We start from the raw sequence: 18175 nt of genomic DNA, 5'->3' as shown, positions 1-18175 counted from the left end.
TGCACACTTTATGTCATATTCGTGCATTTTCTCGGAACTAACCTATTAACAAGATGCCGAAGTGCCGATTCTTTGTTTTCTGCTGTTTTTGGTTTCAGAAATCCTAGTAAGGAAATATTCTCGGAATTGGACGAAATCAAAGCCCAGGGGCCTATTTTTACACGAAGCTTCCAGAAGTCCGAAGATGAGACGAAGAGGGGCCACGGGGTGGCCAAACCCTAGGGCGGCGCGGCCCCACCCCTGGCCGCGCCGGCCTATGGTGTGGGCCCCCCGTGCCGCCTCTTGACTTGCCCTTCCGCCTACTTAAAGCCTCCGTGACGAAACCCCCGGTGCACGAGAGCCACGATACGGAAAACCTTCCGGAGACGCCGCCAACGCCGATCCCATCTCGGGATCCAGAGATCGCCTCCGGCACCCTGCCGGAGAGGGGAATCATCTCCCGGAGGACTCTACGCCGCCATGGTCGCCTCCGGTGTGATGTGTGAGTAGTCTACCCCTGGACTATGGGTCCATAGCAGTAGCTAGATGGTTGTCTTCTCCCCATTATGCTATCATTGTCGGATCTTGTGAGCTGCCTAACATGATCAAGATCATCTATCTGTAATTCTATATGTTGCGTTTGTTGGGATCCGATGAATAGAGAATACTTGTTATGTTGATTATCAAAGTTATATCTACGTGTTGTTTATGATCTTGCATGCTTTCCGTTACTAGTAGATGCTCTGGCCAAGTAGATGCTTGTAACTCCAAGAGGGAGTACTTATGCTCGATAGTGGGTTCATGCTCGCATTGACACAGGACGATGTGAGAAAGTTCTAAGGTTGTGTTGTGCTGTTGCCACTAGGGATAAAACATTGATGCTATGTCTAAGGATGTAGTTGTTGATTACATTACGCACCATACTTAATGCAATTGTCTGTTGCTTTGCAACTTAATACTGGAGGGGGTTCGGATGATAACCTGAAGGTGGACTTTTTAGGCATAGATGCAGTTGGATGGCGGTCTATGTACTTTGTCGTAATGCCCAATTAAATCTCACTATACTCATCATGATATGTATGTGCATGGTCATGCTCTCTTTATTTGTCAATTGCCCAACTGTAATTTGTTCACCCAACATGCTGCTTGTCTTATGGGAGAGACACCTCTAGTGAACTGTGGACCCCGGTCCAATTCTCTTTACTGAAATACAATCTACTGCAATACTTGTTCTACTGTTTTCTGCAAACAATCATCCTCCACACAATACGGTTAATCCTTTGTTACAGCAAGCCGGTGAGATTGACAACCTCACTGTTTCGTTGGGGCAAAGTACTTTGGTTGTGTTGTGCAGGTTCCACGTTGGCGCCGGAATCCCTGGTGTTGCGCCGCACTACATCCCGCCGCCATCAACCTTCAACGTGCTTCTTGGCTCCTCCTAGTTCGATAAACCTTGGTTTCTTTCTGAGGGAAAACTTGCTGCTGTGCGCATCATACCTTCCTCTTGGGGTTCCCAACGAACGTGTGAGTTACACGCCATCAATCTCCAACAGCCCCTACCGCCAAATGTGGAGCCTATCAGAGCTGAGTAGGTTGGTGACTTGCCACCACCACCACCATTACCCCCAAATGTAGACTCTATTAAAGCTGAGGAAGCAAGGAAATTGGCAAAGCCAAAGAGAGCCCTGATTGCTCATCCTGGTTATGGCAAGAGAGGAAACCCGATTAACCTTGTTACAAACCATTTTTAAGTTTTCTTGAAGACCACTGATGAGTTCTTCCATCATTATAATGTAAAGCTTTTTATCCTTGTCTACACTAAGTTTTTCTAGTTCCTTGTGTTAGCATCTGTTGTTACTGACCTTTTGTTCATTTAGTGCATCAGGATATACAGAAAACGATGTTCACGATGTTCATGAGGATAAACAATCATAGAAGAATTTCTAAGGTAAAAACCATGTTATTTTCAACTACCATTTCAGTACATAAATCAAAACTGCAGTACACTCATGTTCATTTCCATACATCCACTTGTTCGAGACATACTACACTCATAGTAACATTTCAAGTAACATTGTCACTACATAATATCAAAACTCCATTGTCTGCTTTATCCATTCAAAGCCACATCATTTCCTGTCCCTCCTTTGCTTTGGCTTGCATCTTGTTTGTTCTTCATATTCGACTTGCTACTAGCTTTTCTAGGCTTACTGTTCTTCTTTTTGCTGCTTCCTTCACCTGTACATTTTAGTCCACATTAGATTCTATTAATGACTTTAGAACAAAAATGGTAATGGCACAACATGTAGCAATTAATAAATTGTGAACTTTCCCATACTATTTTTCTTACTCTTTTTCTGATTCCATGGATTTGACTTTGATCTTTTACGGCTAGGTAAATCATAGTGTTTGTCTCTGTTTGTGCACTTCTTAATTGTGTGCTCATTAGAACCACAGTGGCTGCAAGTGTAAAACTTCTTTTGCTTGATTGCCTCCCTTATTGTAAGCATCCGAGGTCTTCCTTTTGTGCTAGCAACATCGGGGTCTTGTAGTTCAATGTTTGTAGAGCTTGCATCACCATCATTTCCTGAACTCACATTGGTCACTGTTCTTTTCGACATATTAACTTGCTCTGCTGTTTCCAAATCCTCATTGTCCATGTCATTCATTTCCCTTTCTATCTTGTCTATTTGTTGCAGGAGGTACTGGTACTTCCTTTTATTTTTGGAAGCAGTGGAAGCTGTTCTTACAAGCTTTTTGGAGAGAATGTTGAACATGAGGGCGGGGTTATGTCCAATCATTTCTGGTTCTTTTACCAAGTGCACCTTCTCAACTTTCTTCCTCCAACGATCAATGAAGTATTTCTCAGGAACTTCAGGTATGTTTAGATGAACAATAACTTTGAGAATGTGTGCACAAAGAATGCCATCTTTCTAAAATTTGCAACAAATACACGAGTAATCTTGTGCCAACATGTCAACGACCACCAAATATGTCCTTGGTCTGTGCTCCTTGATAGGATAGTTTGCTGCCTAAAACACATGATACAACTTTTCCTTTTCTTCCTCACGGACCTGCAACCGTGTGATATCTTGTAGTATCCACTGGAATTTCCAGAAAATACCAATGTTGTAAAAGTGAAGTGCTTGCCTTTCAATGTACATCTTAGACCAATATTTGTCTTGTGCCACTTTCTTATTCCTTGATCTGTGATCACATTCGTCCTCCCTGTCATGTATGGTGTCCAAAATTCTTTGGTACTCCCTTATGAAACTTATGACACTAAACTTTGCCCCAACTCCTCTTTTGAAGATAGCATTTGTACCCTCACTTCTTGCAGTAGTTTGAATAAATGGAAAAAACTTCGATTTGAAGTAAACTGGTGCCCAGTACTGTCTTTTTTCCCATAATGTTCCAAAATATTCAACATGTTCCACTCCATGCTTCTCAATCATCTCTGGCCAAAGTGTCTCAAATTCTTCAACTGTTAGAGAGTTGTCGATAATATCCTGGAAATCCTCATACAAACCTTGGTTTGCTTGAAAGCTTGTAGTTATTTTCTCATCTGCCTTCTTTTTGATGTGAAAAAGACACCATCTATGGAAAGCATTTGGAAAAACGGCATCAATTGCTGCTTTCATTGCTCTATCTCCATCTGTGATGATTGACACAGGTGGAACACCATCCATAGCTGTTAGGAATTGGGTGAACAACCACTCAAAGGTCTCTGCAGTTTCGTTCACAATGAAGGCACATGCAAACAGATAGGTGTTCCCATGAGGCGAAACACCTACAAATGGCGCAAATGGCAAATTGTATTTATTTGTAAGAAAGGTTGTGTCGAAACTAAGGCAGTCACCACATTGCTCATAGTACAACCTTGATTTCTGATCTGTCCAAAAAATGCTTCTGACTTTGTTTTCACTGTCCAACTCAAATGAATAATAAAAACCAGGGCTCTCTGCTTGTTTCTTGTTGAACATTTTCACAACCTCCATCATGTCTGTGTTCTGTAACTCCTTGTTTATTTCAGTACCATAGTTGCTTACCATCTTCTTTGTGTATGGAAGGCATTGAATTCCACCTCTGATGTATGCCAAGATATCAACAATCTTCCCTGTCGGCGTGTTTGTGTACTTCAAGGTCCTTATGAGATCTTTTTCTTCCGGTGACATGTATTTGTGAGATCTGAAGAACCGGCTTTTCGGAGACAGGTCATGATTGTGCTCAAGAATTAACCTGGTGATTTCCCAAACATTATTCTTCTCTGTAATCCTCATTTCAACTTTGTAACCTGATTTTGTTATAAGTGTGCTTTTCCTTTGAGGCACCAACTGTTCTCTCTCAACTTCTCCTGTCTTGCCATGCTTGTTGCATTTCATAACAACTTTTGTGACTTCATTGTTCCTTTTCTTGCTTGTTGTTCTGTAGGAATTGACAATAGCCACTGAGAAACCAACAACACTGCTGTAGAAGTTGAAGAAATTCTGCCCTTCTTCTTTGGTGCTAAACTTCATCCCCAAAGAAGGTTTCAAATCTTCTTCTATAGTTGTTTCACTAGCACAGTCTGTTTCCTTTTCCATTCTTTCACTATCAAGAAAATTCTCAATATCCTCTACTGACAGAATTTCTTGATCATTTTCAACATTCTTTTCAGGTGTTCCATCGACAGAAGCTTCTGTGTGTTCCTTGTTTGAACTTGTGCAACCAACATGAGCTAATTGCTGTACTTCAGAAGAAACATAATCTGCTGCAACCTGCAGAGACACATACAGAGGTAAACAACAATGGACTCCCCATGAGCTAACTAGCATTTTTCCTATGCAACTCAAAAAATCTCATGCTACTGAAACTAAATGATTTACCTCTTCTATCTCGATGTTTTCAAACATGCCAAGTCCCCATGGATTTTCATCAACCAGAGCAAGCTCAGATGATGCTTCTTGATTTGTTGGATGTGAATGAGCATAAGCACCTCTATCCTGCATTTTTGAGTAAGTCACTTTATGATTAGAGAAAATGCAAAATCAGTATCTTCATGAATAGTACAATTTCCAGTCATATAGCTCATTCCAAACTTACATATTCGCAAACATCATCCATTGGAACATCACTGTATCTGACATCATGGAGGTTAACATTCTACAAAATGAAGCAGAATAAAATGTTTATTCTTTTTTTCAAAATGTGACAAGAGGAGAACTATCTTGTTTCAAAATAAAAAACATAGTTTAATACATATAGTCAATTACCTTATCAGGGACAGACACATCAGGGACAAACACATCCATGCCCAACAGCTCCATGTATAACATAGACTGAAATCAAAGAAAAACAAACATAGTTTAATACATATAGTCAATTTTATGTTTTCTCTGCAAGCATATCATGTTTTAAATACTAAACTAACATGTAAAGCGGGGTCCTCTTGACTGCCAAGGCAAATCATGTCTTGCATTAACTGTGTGTACTGTCCCTGTACAATTTTAGGCACATTAAAATTATTTTGTATTTCTTGCAGTGTAAGGAAATTTTACTTGGACATATATACATATTAAGAAATGATGTAAGTAAGTAGCATGCACACTATATGTAAGGCATGTCAAACTATTTTCTGTATTCTACTAAATGCAGGGTACATACATTTGCGACGGGTTTTCACTATATGTAAGGCATGTCAGCTAGTTAGTTTCTATTCACTCTAGGAGTTGTTTCAGGTTTTCACTCTAGGAGTTGTTTCAGGTTTTCTTTGTGCTTATCCGTTTCTATTCACTCTAGGAGTTGTTTCAGGTTTTCTGTTTGGACATTACAAGCTAAGGTTCTCAGCACAACTTTGGAGCACAGATTTCAGGTATGTATATTAGTGTCACGTACAGGCATCTCCTTTTTGTGATGATCTATGGGTGTGCAATACATAGCTTCCATGTTTATAGTCATATGTGGTATGCAAAGACCACTAGAATGTTAAATCCTGCCACCAAAGGTTTCTTTATGAGCTTTTTTGTGTAGATTGTCCCCACTAGAAACGTGTACACTAGCGAACTAGTAAAAAGCTGCTGCATCAATTGTGTAGGTAAAATGTGTACAAGTTTCTTTATCAAACCAATGTTTCTGTTCTGTGTAAGTGTTTCACTGTAAATTGTTGCATTTCTCTTGGTCGATTTATAGTTCAAAGCTGCTGCATCAATTGTGTAGGTAAAACTTAGTGGTTAACAAGTGTGACAAACAAACATAAGCTTGGCAGAGAACTATATACTTGCAGTTACACCCAGGTAAAATTATGTAAAAGAAAGATTAAAATTGGAACCTGCACATTTCCTGGTAAAATGATGTAAACTTAGTGGTTAACAAGTGTGACAAATAAAGATACTGTGCATTTTTTGTCTGGTGTCAACTCATTGCTGGTAATTGAACATTTTGAGGATTTGTTACTTCTACAATTGGTTTGATCCACTAGTAAAAAGGTTAAAACGTGAGGACAGTCAAACCATCTAGTGCTATTGCAGTGTTTCTCTGAAATTTGCTTCTGTATAGCTTGCATAGTTTTTTCAAGTTAGTGTATAGCATGCTATTTAAGAATACAAACTTCTCTAAATGACATGGACTACTCATTGTGTGTGCACTCCTCATTGTATTGTTGTAAAGTTTCCATCTTTCTGTTAAGTTTCTATCCAGTAAAAACACATTTTCCTCCCTACTTTTGTTGTCAGCTGTACCTACATTTTATTTGAATGGAATAAATTTAGATTGCTAAGTGTTATGTTTGTCCATTTTATCCGAAACTTCCAGAGATACTTCAAATGCGTTTTACTAAAAACTGAACTTCGTTCTCACGTGCTCAGTTTGGTTTTCAAAATTTTGAAATAGTAGCGGGCTGACGGGAGCTGAGATCTAATTCTTTGATTTCCGTTGCTTCTCATACATCTTACTACAGACCAAAGCATCAGATTGAAGTATCTGAACTGTGATGCAAGGTGCACACATGGGAAAGATGCTACAGACCACAACATCAGAGTAGTGCGTCCATTCCAGGACACCTGCAAGGCTTTTAGCACAAAATCAAATCTTTTTCTTTCACAGTCAACTTAGGCATTGGTACTGGTTTCCTCCTAATGTTCATGGAAAATAAAGTACAGGAAGAATTTCTTTTTCAGGATGGATTTCATGTTACTGATGGAGAACAAACAGTATACTAGTTTCCTCATGTTAAATGGTTTCCCTCATGTTAATTGATGTCCTTGATCTATGCAGGACGAGCATATTGGATCAGCAGGATGGATACATGTCCCTGATTTTCTTTCAGGATGGATTTTGGAGATTTTGGAGGAAGAAGCAACACAGGACAGAGAGCAGAATATGCACCTGGCTTAGTTGGTTGTTGTCCAACACAGATATTGGATCAGCAGGTCTGGTTCTTCCATCTCCATCATCTTCTTCCATCTGCACCGTTTAGATCTGGAGTGATGGAGCTGTTCTTCTCTTTTTCCCCCTCTCCTGTGTTTAGATCTGGAGAGATGGTGGTGCGTTCTGTTTCTGGAAGAGATGGGAACGTTCTGTTCTCTGTTTCCTTTTCTTGCCAAGCAAGAAGCTGGTCACGTGATGCAACGAGCTGGAGTTGTTGGTTTTTTTTGGTCAAAAGGTGTCAGCGAACCAACCGGTACAAGCCCACTTTTCTGGAATTTTCGGCACAGGGACCACGAACAGCTGGCGGTTGTTTATTGGTGCAGGAAATTCGAGTGATGTCCCAAAAGAAAACACTCGGATGCCAAATAGATAGTCCCTACATCTATATATACACATGAAGTTGTCTCCCTTGCAACAGACACAGTGCACATCTTAAGGTTACAACATATTTTGTGAGAAATTTGGGGTCGTATGGACATGGTAGGTAGAGAAAAGTGATGTCCCAAGCTAAAGTCTCTCATTTCTCGTTAGTTGTCACAATTAACTAGAAGAGTAAAATACATCAGGGGTCACCGAACTCGACATCCTTGCCCGCCTCGATCACCGTACATATGAATACGCAATCTACGGTAACTAAAAACGACAGAGAGGCCCATCGACGGTCACTGGGCTGTGTAGAGCAGCGTATTTTCTGACGTGGCAAGTAGTGGACCCAGATTTTAGGCCACGTAGGCATTTTTTTGCGAAAAAACTCTCCAAATTGTCCATTTGCGCTTCTTCCCCGCTCCTCTCCGCGATGCTCGCAGCGCCGCCTGCCGCCGCCACCTGGTCCGACCTGCTCGCCCACCATCAGACCGTCGAGCCGCGCCCGCACGCGACCCGCCCACCCCTGGCTCCACCAGCCACCACCGGCACATACGCCCAGCGCGCCTACGCCCGCTCGCCCAAGGCCGCGCCACCAGCCCCGTGGACGACAACCTCAAGCAGATGCTCGCGTGCGCGCAGGGGACCGTCGGCATCGGCGACGTCGCCAGTGCAGGCGCGGGGAGAGGGGGGCTCGCGGTGGCGATGCTGCTAGAACCTCGAGGATCTCCAGAGCCCGGGCGGTGGCCAGCTCCCTGGCATCTCGCCGGTGCTGGCACGGAGGAGATGGCGCCCCAGTGGATCCCAATCTCTATCACTTTTTTGATATAACCCTTTTATTTTTTTGTTATTCAAAAATAGTTTCTCTTGATGGTGGGTGGCTGATATATGGGGTCTATTGTAGGCCACATCAGCAATATACGAGGCTGTACCCTCCCCAGTGACCATTACGACCATCAATCCATTTTTAGTGACCGTATTTTGAGTATTTCTATGTATGGTGATGGAGGCGGGTAAGGGTGCTGAGTTTGGTGACGTCCAATGTATTTTACTCTAATTAGAAAAGCCTAAGGAGATGTGCATGCAAGCTTTACACTACTTATAGTGGGAGCTAAGGTAGTACTAACATGGAACATGTATTTCTAACTAGGAATTTTGATGACATGGAATGGTATTAAATGAAAAAATGAGATGGTCGTAGTAATTACTCCCTCCATACCGATTTACAGGACAATTACGTATTTCAAGAAAGAAGTTCGACTACTGATTTGGTCAAGGAATATAAGATATATATCACAAAAATTATACTATTGAAAAATTCTTTTGAATATCAATCAAATGGTATAATTTTTGTGGCATATATCTTGTATTTTATTGACTAAATTTGTAATCAAACTTCTTTCTCGAAATGCGTAATTACCCTATAAACCGGTATGGAGGGAGTAGCTATGTTACCATAACAATATATATTTTTAAAGGTAGAATGAGCCTACAAGCTAATTATTACACTCATGCACTACATGCATGAAAAAACTGATGTGTCAGAACAATTAATGATGAAAGAGATGATACTGGTATCATAGTAGATTCAACTATGGGATCATTCAAGATTATGAATTGGGATCCAGTTTATGTCAAACTACTACTCAATGATGTTATTGTGACACTACTGCATCTACTATTGGCAACTTTTCTTACCTAATATTTAATCTACTATTGGAGTGTCATATAATGAGAACTAAAAATTGCAAACTAAGTTGAGTTTGTCTCTCAAACAAATTAGACTTGCAAATAACTAAAAAGATGAACCCTATAAATTCAAAACCATTTTTCAAATATTGAATTAGTGCTCGCTTAGTTGTTGGTTGTGACCAATGCTTAATCAATCACCACGACTAGTGCCGCTTTTATCTAACAAATTACGCCTATAGAGTTGAATAGTAACGGAGAAAAATGCACTATAGGTGTAAGAAACTTCTCACTTTGGTTTTTGATGTAAATAGACAAATCATGGGAAACAAGTCCCAGGAAAGAATGTAGCTACATAGCAGATGAGTTGTGACATGGCGACGCCCAACAAGTTATACAAGATATCACGCGCTTATCAGAAATTATGTCGAACCACATTGGCATGTGACTAATTAATATTAGTTATTAGTGGCGGAATAACACGGAGCTCAGCTTCGCTTGAGTTTATGTTTATGTGGAGGGCAGCTCTGTACGAAGAAAGCAAAAGAAAACAATATCCCTAGGACAATGTAAACAAAGCATCATGGGTTTGAAAAAATCTTATTACAGATAGGAAAGTGCGTGAGTGATTGCTTGACTATTTGATTGATGTTGTTACATAAGCCGGTTGTACTGATATAATCTTTTGAATATATTCCTCTTATACTACATACTAAAAGCTCGACACGGAAGGAGGAAGATGTTGGCTAAAAGAATCCACAAAAAGGAAAACATGTGACTATGGTTATTCTCACAACCGAGATGGAACCAGGCTCGTCACGGTCTGAGGCTGCATAAACCCGGGATGCTATAACACCTTAGGGATGTTAGTTGCTCAACAACAACTGCAGCGGCATGTGAAATTTAGTGTAGCACTGAAGTGTGCACTCAATATCAAATATATAAACCTCCTCATGTTGCCGGAAGCAATGACCGAAACTGCATTTGGCGTGTATGATACAATCAGGCACGGTGGCAATATAGACGAGTCTAATAGGAGAGCAAAAATGCCAACAGAATAAACGGGGCACCAATACCTAAATGGATACAACTTTTAGAAATGGGATGCATTGGAAATTTCACTTAGAGACAAGTGCAGAAGAGAAGTCTGATTCCTCGTAGACAAAGTTCGGAGCAACCATGTATAGGAATCCATGACCTAGGGATAACAATTAATGAAGGTATGATCGATGGTAGAAGCCGAAGACATAGTGGACTGATCAAATTTTGTACGCTTAATCTCTTGCACTTCTGCTCCGGTGCTCCTCCCCTAAAAAAATTCTGGGCGCGTAAAAACAACAACGGAGAAGTTGGTTCCTGGTGTAACAGATATACCTGCACTCCTTACGGGTTGCAACGATTTTGTCAGAATTTTTGGGTCGTGTGGACAGGCTTGCATACTTTCATTATAATTACATGTGTAACACATTCAGGTAACACATTCAGGTAACACATTGACAAGACTAAATTTCAGTTTAAAAAATTCAATTCGATTAAGACTTAAAAATTATCTTGGTCGACTTAAACCGGTGAATCCTCTAGAAATATGTACCGTATGATATAGGAGTAGTTCAGAGATATGTGCTGGCCTTCAGTTAATTATGCCACATAACATGACTTTTGGGATGTGTGCATCTCATGACATGGTAGGCCGGGGGAGTTGGCTCTTCGATTCGCAGAGTGGCTGATCGCTGTCGCTTGAACAAGAACAAGTTATCTTTCTATTCTTAATAGGTGATCTCATTTCTCTTCACATGCAAGCTATCCACATCAGCAAGCCTCTAATTGGTCCACCTCACAAAGCCATCAGCGTTTGGCGATGCTACCTCATCTTCTTTTTTCCAGCGAGGCACTCAGTCCGTGTGACGCGTTCCGTTCGTTTCAAAGGCAGCAGTGTTCTTCTTTAACTCTCCAATTACTTCTCCAATTATTGATTCCCATCTCCCCCTTCATCTTCTTGTGGAATATAAACTGATGGGGGGCGCTAGGAATCGGATGCCGATATTTTGCTTCCGATCGGACCTGTGCTTGGCCGTAGGATTGGAAGCAGCTCGGTCGTACGATTTTCAACAGGCCCCGCTTCGCTCTTTCCGCGATTCGTTGCCGACCGTGATTCCAGGAAACAGGAAACAGCTTGCATGCTTTCCATCTGAACTGCCACCGTGATGCACGTCCGGTTTATCCAAAACAATAGCTTATTTTCAGCGGAACGATTTGGGAAATTATGAGTTGTAACCAATTACGATTTTTTCCAATGACAACAGCATAGTTTTGTACCTGGGAAGCATTTGTATTCAGCACTACAAGCCCCCCTTTGTTGGGAAAAAAATCCTTGTTATTTTTTTTTTTGAATAAGCATGGCATATCCAACTCTTATTTCTGAGAGTTGACAATTTATTTTCAACAACTTAATATAGCTTCCTTGGAAGAATGTTTTGCTTCTCTTGGCCAACTTGATTGCTTCCAAGACAATTGTTACTTCCTAGTATTTCATTTCCGCCATATAGAAAAGATGCAACAAATATTCATTTATATTAACATTGCTTCCAGCCAATAACATAATTTTGTTACGAAGGACATAGTGTTTGCTTACAATGTGACACCATTTGTTTCTATCAACATTGGTTTCAAGAGAACATATAACTGCTTCCAGAAGAAGTAGTATAAGTTTCAATGAAACAAATGTGTGCTTCCATCATCATTGCTTCCTAGGGCACAATTGCTTCCAAAAGGAGGACATATTTTCTTGCAACTAAAATAACTTTTGCTTCAAGTAATATTAAAATTTGCTTCTATATATAATACGAATCAGTCAGAGGGTTCATATCGTCCGGCACAATGCCCGCCGTCCACCTCTCATAGCAATGGAACATGCGCATCCACGAGAACATAAGAGGCTCGTTGATGACATGTAACAACGACCGAGGGCTCTGAGGTACTAAGAGTAGCACATTAGTATGCTTCCAATAGAGTGAAGAAGTCGCTCGCCCCACTGGTGGTGCTTCACAAAAGAAACGTTGACCAACGCAATCTCGTGCTCAAGTTGTAGCCGGAGGATGGCAGCCATTCAGAAAGAAAGGTAATCTGAAATGTGTTCACTTCAACCATGAGCAACATATATGATAAAAAAGGAAGCATGGGGCAATGTTTAAAATACAATGCTATTGACAATTTGAAAAACAAATTAAAAAGGTAGAAGAATGGTACTATTTATGCAAACTTTCAGGAAGAAACACATAAATGGTTTGGAAGCATCAATGTTGTAACTAGTATCATGATGATAATATTTAAATTACAATGGTAACGAAGATGACATAGCAAAAATCAACAAGCGTGAAGCATGGTTATATGAAGCAAACTATCCAGACTAAAGAAAGAAACATAATGTACATATGAAGCATGGTTATTTTGAAGCATGATATTAGTGCCATCCCATGCCAAATCATAAATATTGGAAGAACAGAAATTTCATATACCCTTTCACATGCAGCACATAGCAAGAGATTAGTGCCATCTAAACATAATCTCAACATGAAGATCTAAATCGGAAGCACAAAAATTTCATATACACTATCCCAATAGTATAAATTTCATATTAGCACTATCTCAACGGACTGGTCTTGTGGATGCGTAATTATATGATAATTACCAGTATAACTTCAGAAAGATCTAAGCCCAAGATTGGGACATAGGTCAGTTGCAAATACCTACGTTAGTTGTTCAAGGAAGTAGCCTCTCAGTCCAGCCTGCTCCGTGCGGTCTACATACGGTCGTCCCTCCGGCCTGCAGCTTCGTGCGGTGTGTAGCCTCTAGACCTTCGGCCGTCCGCGGCCAGGGACGCCTCAACGACGACTCCCCGCGACGGAGCGGCGCCGATGCAGGGCTTGAACCAGGTGAAGGCGCAGGTCACCACATAGATGGGAGATGGTTGCGCCGTTGGGAGAGGAGTGGCGGCGCGATGAGGTGGGGGGTGGAGCTGGGGCACGGTGGGAGAGCAGAGGCGGCGGCATCAGATCGATTTTGGGAGGAGCTCACCGATGGAGAATTTTGGGAAGGTGCCAACTGCCGGAAATTTCGGGCGTGACGGTGGTCAACATGCGAGATTAATGGTCTCGTTTTTTTTTCTTTGAGAAGGCTTGATGCATGCGGGTCGTGCGATGAAATTGGAATGGGTGGCATCGGATCGGTCCGACGTTTTCCTTTGCATCGGACTACGATAGATAGTGTTTACCTAAACTGATGGTTCTCATGTCCTTCGTCTTCCACTTCGAGAAACTGCAGCACTAATTAGCGGAGAGTTACTCTCCAGTTTAAATACTGCATCTCTTCCGTTTTCCCGTCCTCCCCACGCCTCATGCTCGCCTCCTGCTCTAGAGTTGCTCCGCTCTTGCCTCCACCGGTCGAGATTTGACAGACCCAGCAGATTTCTCCCCGGGGAAACCGCTGCTACTGAATAGATGATTTTGAAGTTCTGTCGTCTCTCTCAACAGAAGATGGGTGTTCGATGGTCTGCTTCACCATGCTCTTTCATGGTTTACCAGCGCTGGTATTATCTGTGAACGAGGACGAAGCCGCAGATCGGCAATATACCTTACTAATTCTGGTGGTCAACAAGATCATCTTTGGTCCAACGGAATATTTAGGATCAACGGAAATAGCACCCTGAGAGGCTCAAAAAGGTACACCCTTGCAGATGTGTGTTTCTCTTTTGTTCCTTCTGTATGTTGTGCGATTGAATATTTTGTTTCTCCCTTCTTTCTATTTTGTCACTCATTCATGTCCGATGCATATTGTCCTTCTGCCCTGTATGTATTCGACAAGATGCCGCTTAGTAAGTCTACATGAAGCTGCTCCTTTTTTCTTAAATTGAAGGTTACCAGTGGTTCCTGGCATTAGCTTCTTTGTTGTCCCCTTACAGCAATCCTCAGCTTTGTTGAAATCTGGCTTCTACGTCCACACCAAGTTCTTATTGACTATCTTACATGTAACGATGTCAAGTTTCTTAATCAGAAAAAAAAGGTTGTGCCCCCGGTCTGCATTTTGGAAATCAGGCAATTAACAATATTCACAGAAACAACAGCATTGATTTTGGCAAAAGATGTTTTTTCCTACTGCCATATGTGTGTACTATATATCCATGTTAGAGCATCTCCAGTCGCGTCCCCCAAACCGTCCCCCAAACTGCGCCGGATCGAGCGTTTGGGGGACGTGTTTTGTTCGTGCCGCGTTTGGGGGACGTCGCTCCCCAGCCGCGTCCCCCAAACGCCGCCCCCAAACATTAAAAGTACTTATTTTGGCTAGAAAAAAACTATTTACTAATATTCAAATCGGTTGAACATAAACAAATTATATATAAAACTTCGGAAAAATATAATTAAATACATATAAACTATCTACTTCTTCTTCTTTGCTGATGGCCCCGCCTCGTCGTCGTCATCGCGGTGGCGCTTCCTGCTCGCCACCTCTTCCGAAGAGGCGGTGTCGGCGCCCGACGCGTCGGAGTCCTCCTCGTCGTCGGCGGTGAACGTCGGCTGCGCCTTTGCCTTTGCCTTTGCCTGCTCCTTGGCCTTGGCCTTGGCCTTGGCCTTGGCGGCCTTGGCGGCCTTGGCGGCCTTGGCCTTGGCCGCCTTGGCCTTGGCCACCTTGGCCTTGGCCGCCTTCGCCTTCGCACGGGCCACCGCCGCCGCCGCGTCCTCGCTCTCTTCTTCCTCCGCGTCCTCCTCCCTGCAGCCCAGCCATTCCTCCTCGCTGTCAACTGGCGGCGGGGAATCGTCGCCGCTGCTCGGCGTCCTGGCTCTCTCCCACCAATGGCGCCAGCCAGCAGGCTTTCCCTCGCTGGAGGTGTCGGACGGGAGCTGGGAGATGTAGCTCATCGTCGCTGGAGGTGTCGGATGGAGGCTTGGATGAATGGTGGCGTACGTACGGCGTACGTACGGGTCTTATTGAGCGCGGATGAACGGCGGCGCAGAAGTCGAAGAGAGCAGCGGTTGCTCTTCCGAGGAGTCGGCGCTCCATTCCGGCGGGGTTGGCGCGCCGTCGACGCGGTTGCCAATGCGACGGTTCTGCTTCCTGGCAACTGCACCGTCGCTACGTATGTGGCGGTTGAGCGTCCGAGCCGCTGACGGGTCGGGCCCGCGCCTCCTCGCCTCTCATTTCGTTGTGTCCGGCGTGCCCGGTGCGTCCCCTGTGGGACGGGGACGGACTCGGGACGCCGGACACCGTATCGGGCCGCGCCGGACAAAAAAGGCCTTTGGGGCGCGCGGCTGGGAACGTTTTTTTGTCCGGCGCGCCCCAAATCGCTTTGGGGGACGGTTTGGGGGACGCGACTGGAGATGCTCTTAGTGATCTGAATATGTGTGATTCTGCCTTATTCCGGGAGAGGAAAAAATTTCTGTTATATGCATGAATTGGTTGCATTTAATACATGAAATGCCTTTTGTATATCTCATAATGTTTCAAATATATTACTTTGCTCTCAGGTGTCATATGTATTTTTGGAAGGTAAACTACATTATGTTGGTCTTGCCTTTGTTGAACAGATTGTTGGATTAACCCCGCCAAAAAAGAAGGTTGTTGAATATACCATTAATTTGCATGGAGATTTGTACCGTATAAGAACAAATCAGATCAGTAATTTGTATGTATTACTTTACAATAGTAATGATGCAAATTGCTCCCACTGGCTGAGTAATCCCATAGTTAATTTGTATAGTTTGGATAGTATATCTAGCACACTTTCTAATTAGCATAGTAGTCTATTAGAAAGAGTAGAATTGTATTTGACACAATGCTCACTGTCTTTTCCAAAGACTATAATTTTAACCAAATAGTTCATTCAAGATGTTTTTAATTTATTTGCATCAATTTCCGTAGCAACGCGCGGGGTATTATCTAGTTTATAAACACACTACGTGACATACTTTCATTGTAATTACAGTTACCATATTCAGGTATCAATGGACACACTCAATAATCATGTTCTCGAATACACATGAGAACTTGAGAAGACTGATATTGTGCAATGTGACGAGACACAGACGATGGTATGATTGCAGAACAATGCCATCCATCAGACATGCACATTGCCGATGCTATCTGTGCGGCGACCACGGCTAATTTCCATGCGTCTGAGCAACCTGCTGCAGATCCTTCTTATCCGGCTCGTCCCTTGTAGAGATCGTCTCCTACTGGACGACGTCGGGTGGAAGGAAGGCGACGACGACGACACAATATCTGCGTCGGTGAAGTCGAACAACGGGATGCTGCCGCGGCACACTGGGCATGAGTTTCGCAGCGACAGCCACGTGACGATGCAGTCGGAGTGGTACAGGTGGCCGCAGGGGAGCCGGCGTGCCGGCGCCGAGGCCAGGAGGGGGTCGGTGCAGATGGGGCAGACCAGCTCGGTGTCGTTGACGATGACGGTGGGCAGGGCGGCGATGGACTCCGCCGGCGCCGGTTGTGACCCGCCCCGTTGGAGCGGCGTGTGGAACGTCGCATCGTAGGCAGAAACAGAAGACGGTGCCGCTGGCCACCCGTGGCTTTGGAGCGACGTCTCGAACGTGTCTTCATTGGCGGAAATAGGCGGCAACCCCTGACGTTGGAGCGACGACTCGAACGTGGCTTCGTAGGCGGAAATAGGCGGCCACGGGGGCAGCGGCGGCGGTCGGGGCGGGCTCTCGTAATCGGAGCCCGACAGACTGAAGTTGTAGTCATCGTCCCATGCACCGTGGAGCGGGGAATCCCAAGGCGGAGGCGGAGGAGAGGTCGGCATGGTCTCCACGGTTGTGGACGGGGACAAGGCCGGAGGAAACGGCTCAAGTTGCAGTTCCCCTTGGTGCTGCCGGTAGAGCGGCGGTGACGCCAAAAGAGGGGATGCGCAGGCGGAGGAGAAGGCGGAGGAGGAGGCGGAGGAGCATGCTGACAATATGGGAGAGAGGGCAGGGGAAGACCGGCGGCGTTGCTCTTCTTGGGGGCAGAGAACTCGGAATTGGCGACATGCCTGGCGAAGGGACATGTTCAACGGCGGCCCCTCCTTGCCCGTGGCAACGACTAGGTCAGAGGCAGCGAAGAAGTACTCCCATGCGTCGTTGCTCCACGGCGGTGGTGGCCTTGTGGAGGACCCCAGAGTCAGCGGCTGTGTGGACGTGGAAGAAGAAGACGGCGACAAGGTGACTCGCGGAGCGGCCGGCGGCGGCGACCTTGGTTGGCAGTCAGAGGGACTCAAGCTGTGACTCCATGTATCGTGAGACGCGGACGGCTGCAGCAGCCAAGGTGGAAGCGGAGGAGGAAGCAGATCATGGTCTCCGCGGTTGTGGACGAGCGACGAACGCGAGGTCAACGCCGTGGAAGAAGGCGACGACGACGAAGAAGCGATCGGCGGAGGCAGCGACGGCGTGGAAGAGGTAGCCGACGGCCAGGTTACTGCGCGTGGATGCGGTGGAGGCGGCAAGACCGGCTGGGGCGGCGTGGGGGAGTCGTCGAGGTAGTCCCCGCGGCAAGAGGGGCAGAGCGGTAGGTAGAACGGGGAGGACGGGGCATGGAGCGAGAACCTCGCGCTGCAGGTGTGGCAGTAGAAGCTCAGGGTCTCGACCGAGGACACGGCGGAGGTGGACATGGCGTGCGTGGGCTTATGATGCTCCCTCACGGCCGGCTCCACCCCGTATATCAACCTCCTCAGCCAAGAAGAGGGTTTACAGTGCTC

General features: G+C 44.4%; 1 protein-coding gene across 1 annotated transcript; it reads right to left on the bottom strand.

Moving 5' to 3' along the window:
* Positions 1-16369: 16369 nt before the first annotated feature.
* On the bottom strand, positions 16370-18175 carry LOC127301769 (uncharacterized). Its single transcript, XM_051332037.2, has one exon. It carries the CDS (start codon positions 18086-18088, stop codon positions 16544-16546), a length of 1545 nt encoding a protein of 514 aa, XP_051187997.1. The 5' UTR covers positions 18089-18175; the 3' UTR covers positions 16370-16543.

The sequence above is a fragment of the Lolium perenne genome, chromosome 5 (genome assembly GCF_019359855.2).
Source record: "Lolium perenne isolate Kyuss_39 chromosome 5, Kyuss_2.0, whole genome shotgun sequence".
Classification (NCBI taxonomy): domain Eukaryota; kingdom Viridiplantae; phylum Streptophyta; class Magnoliopsida; order Poales; family Poaceae; genus Lolium; species Lolium perenne.
This window is presented reverse-complemented; position numbering and strand designations above follow the sequence as displayed.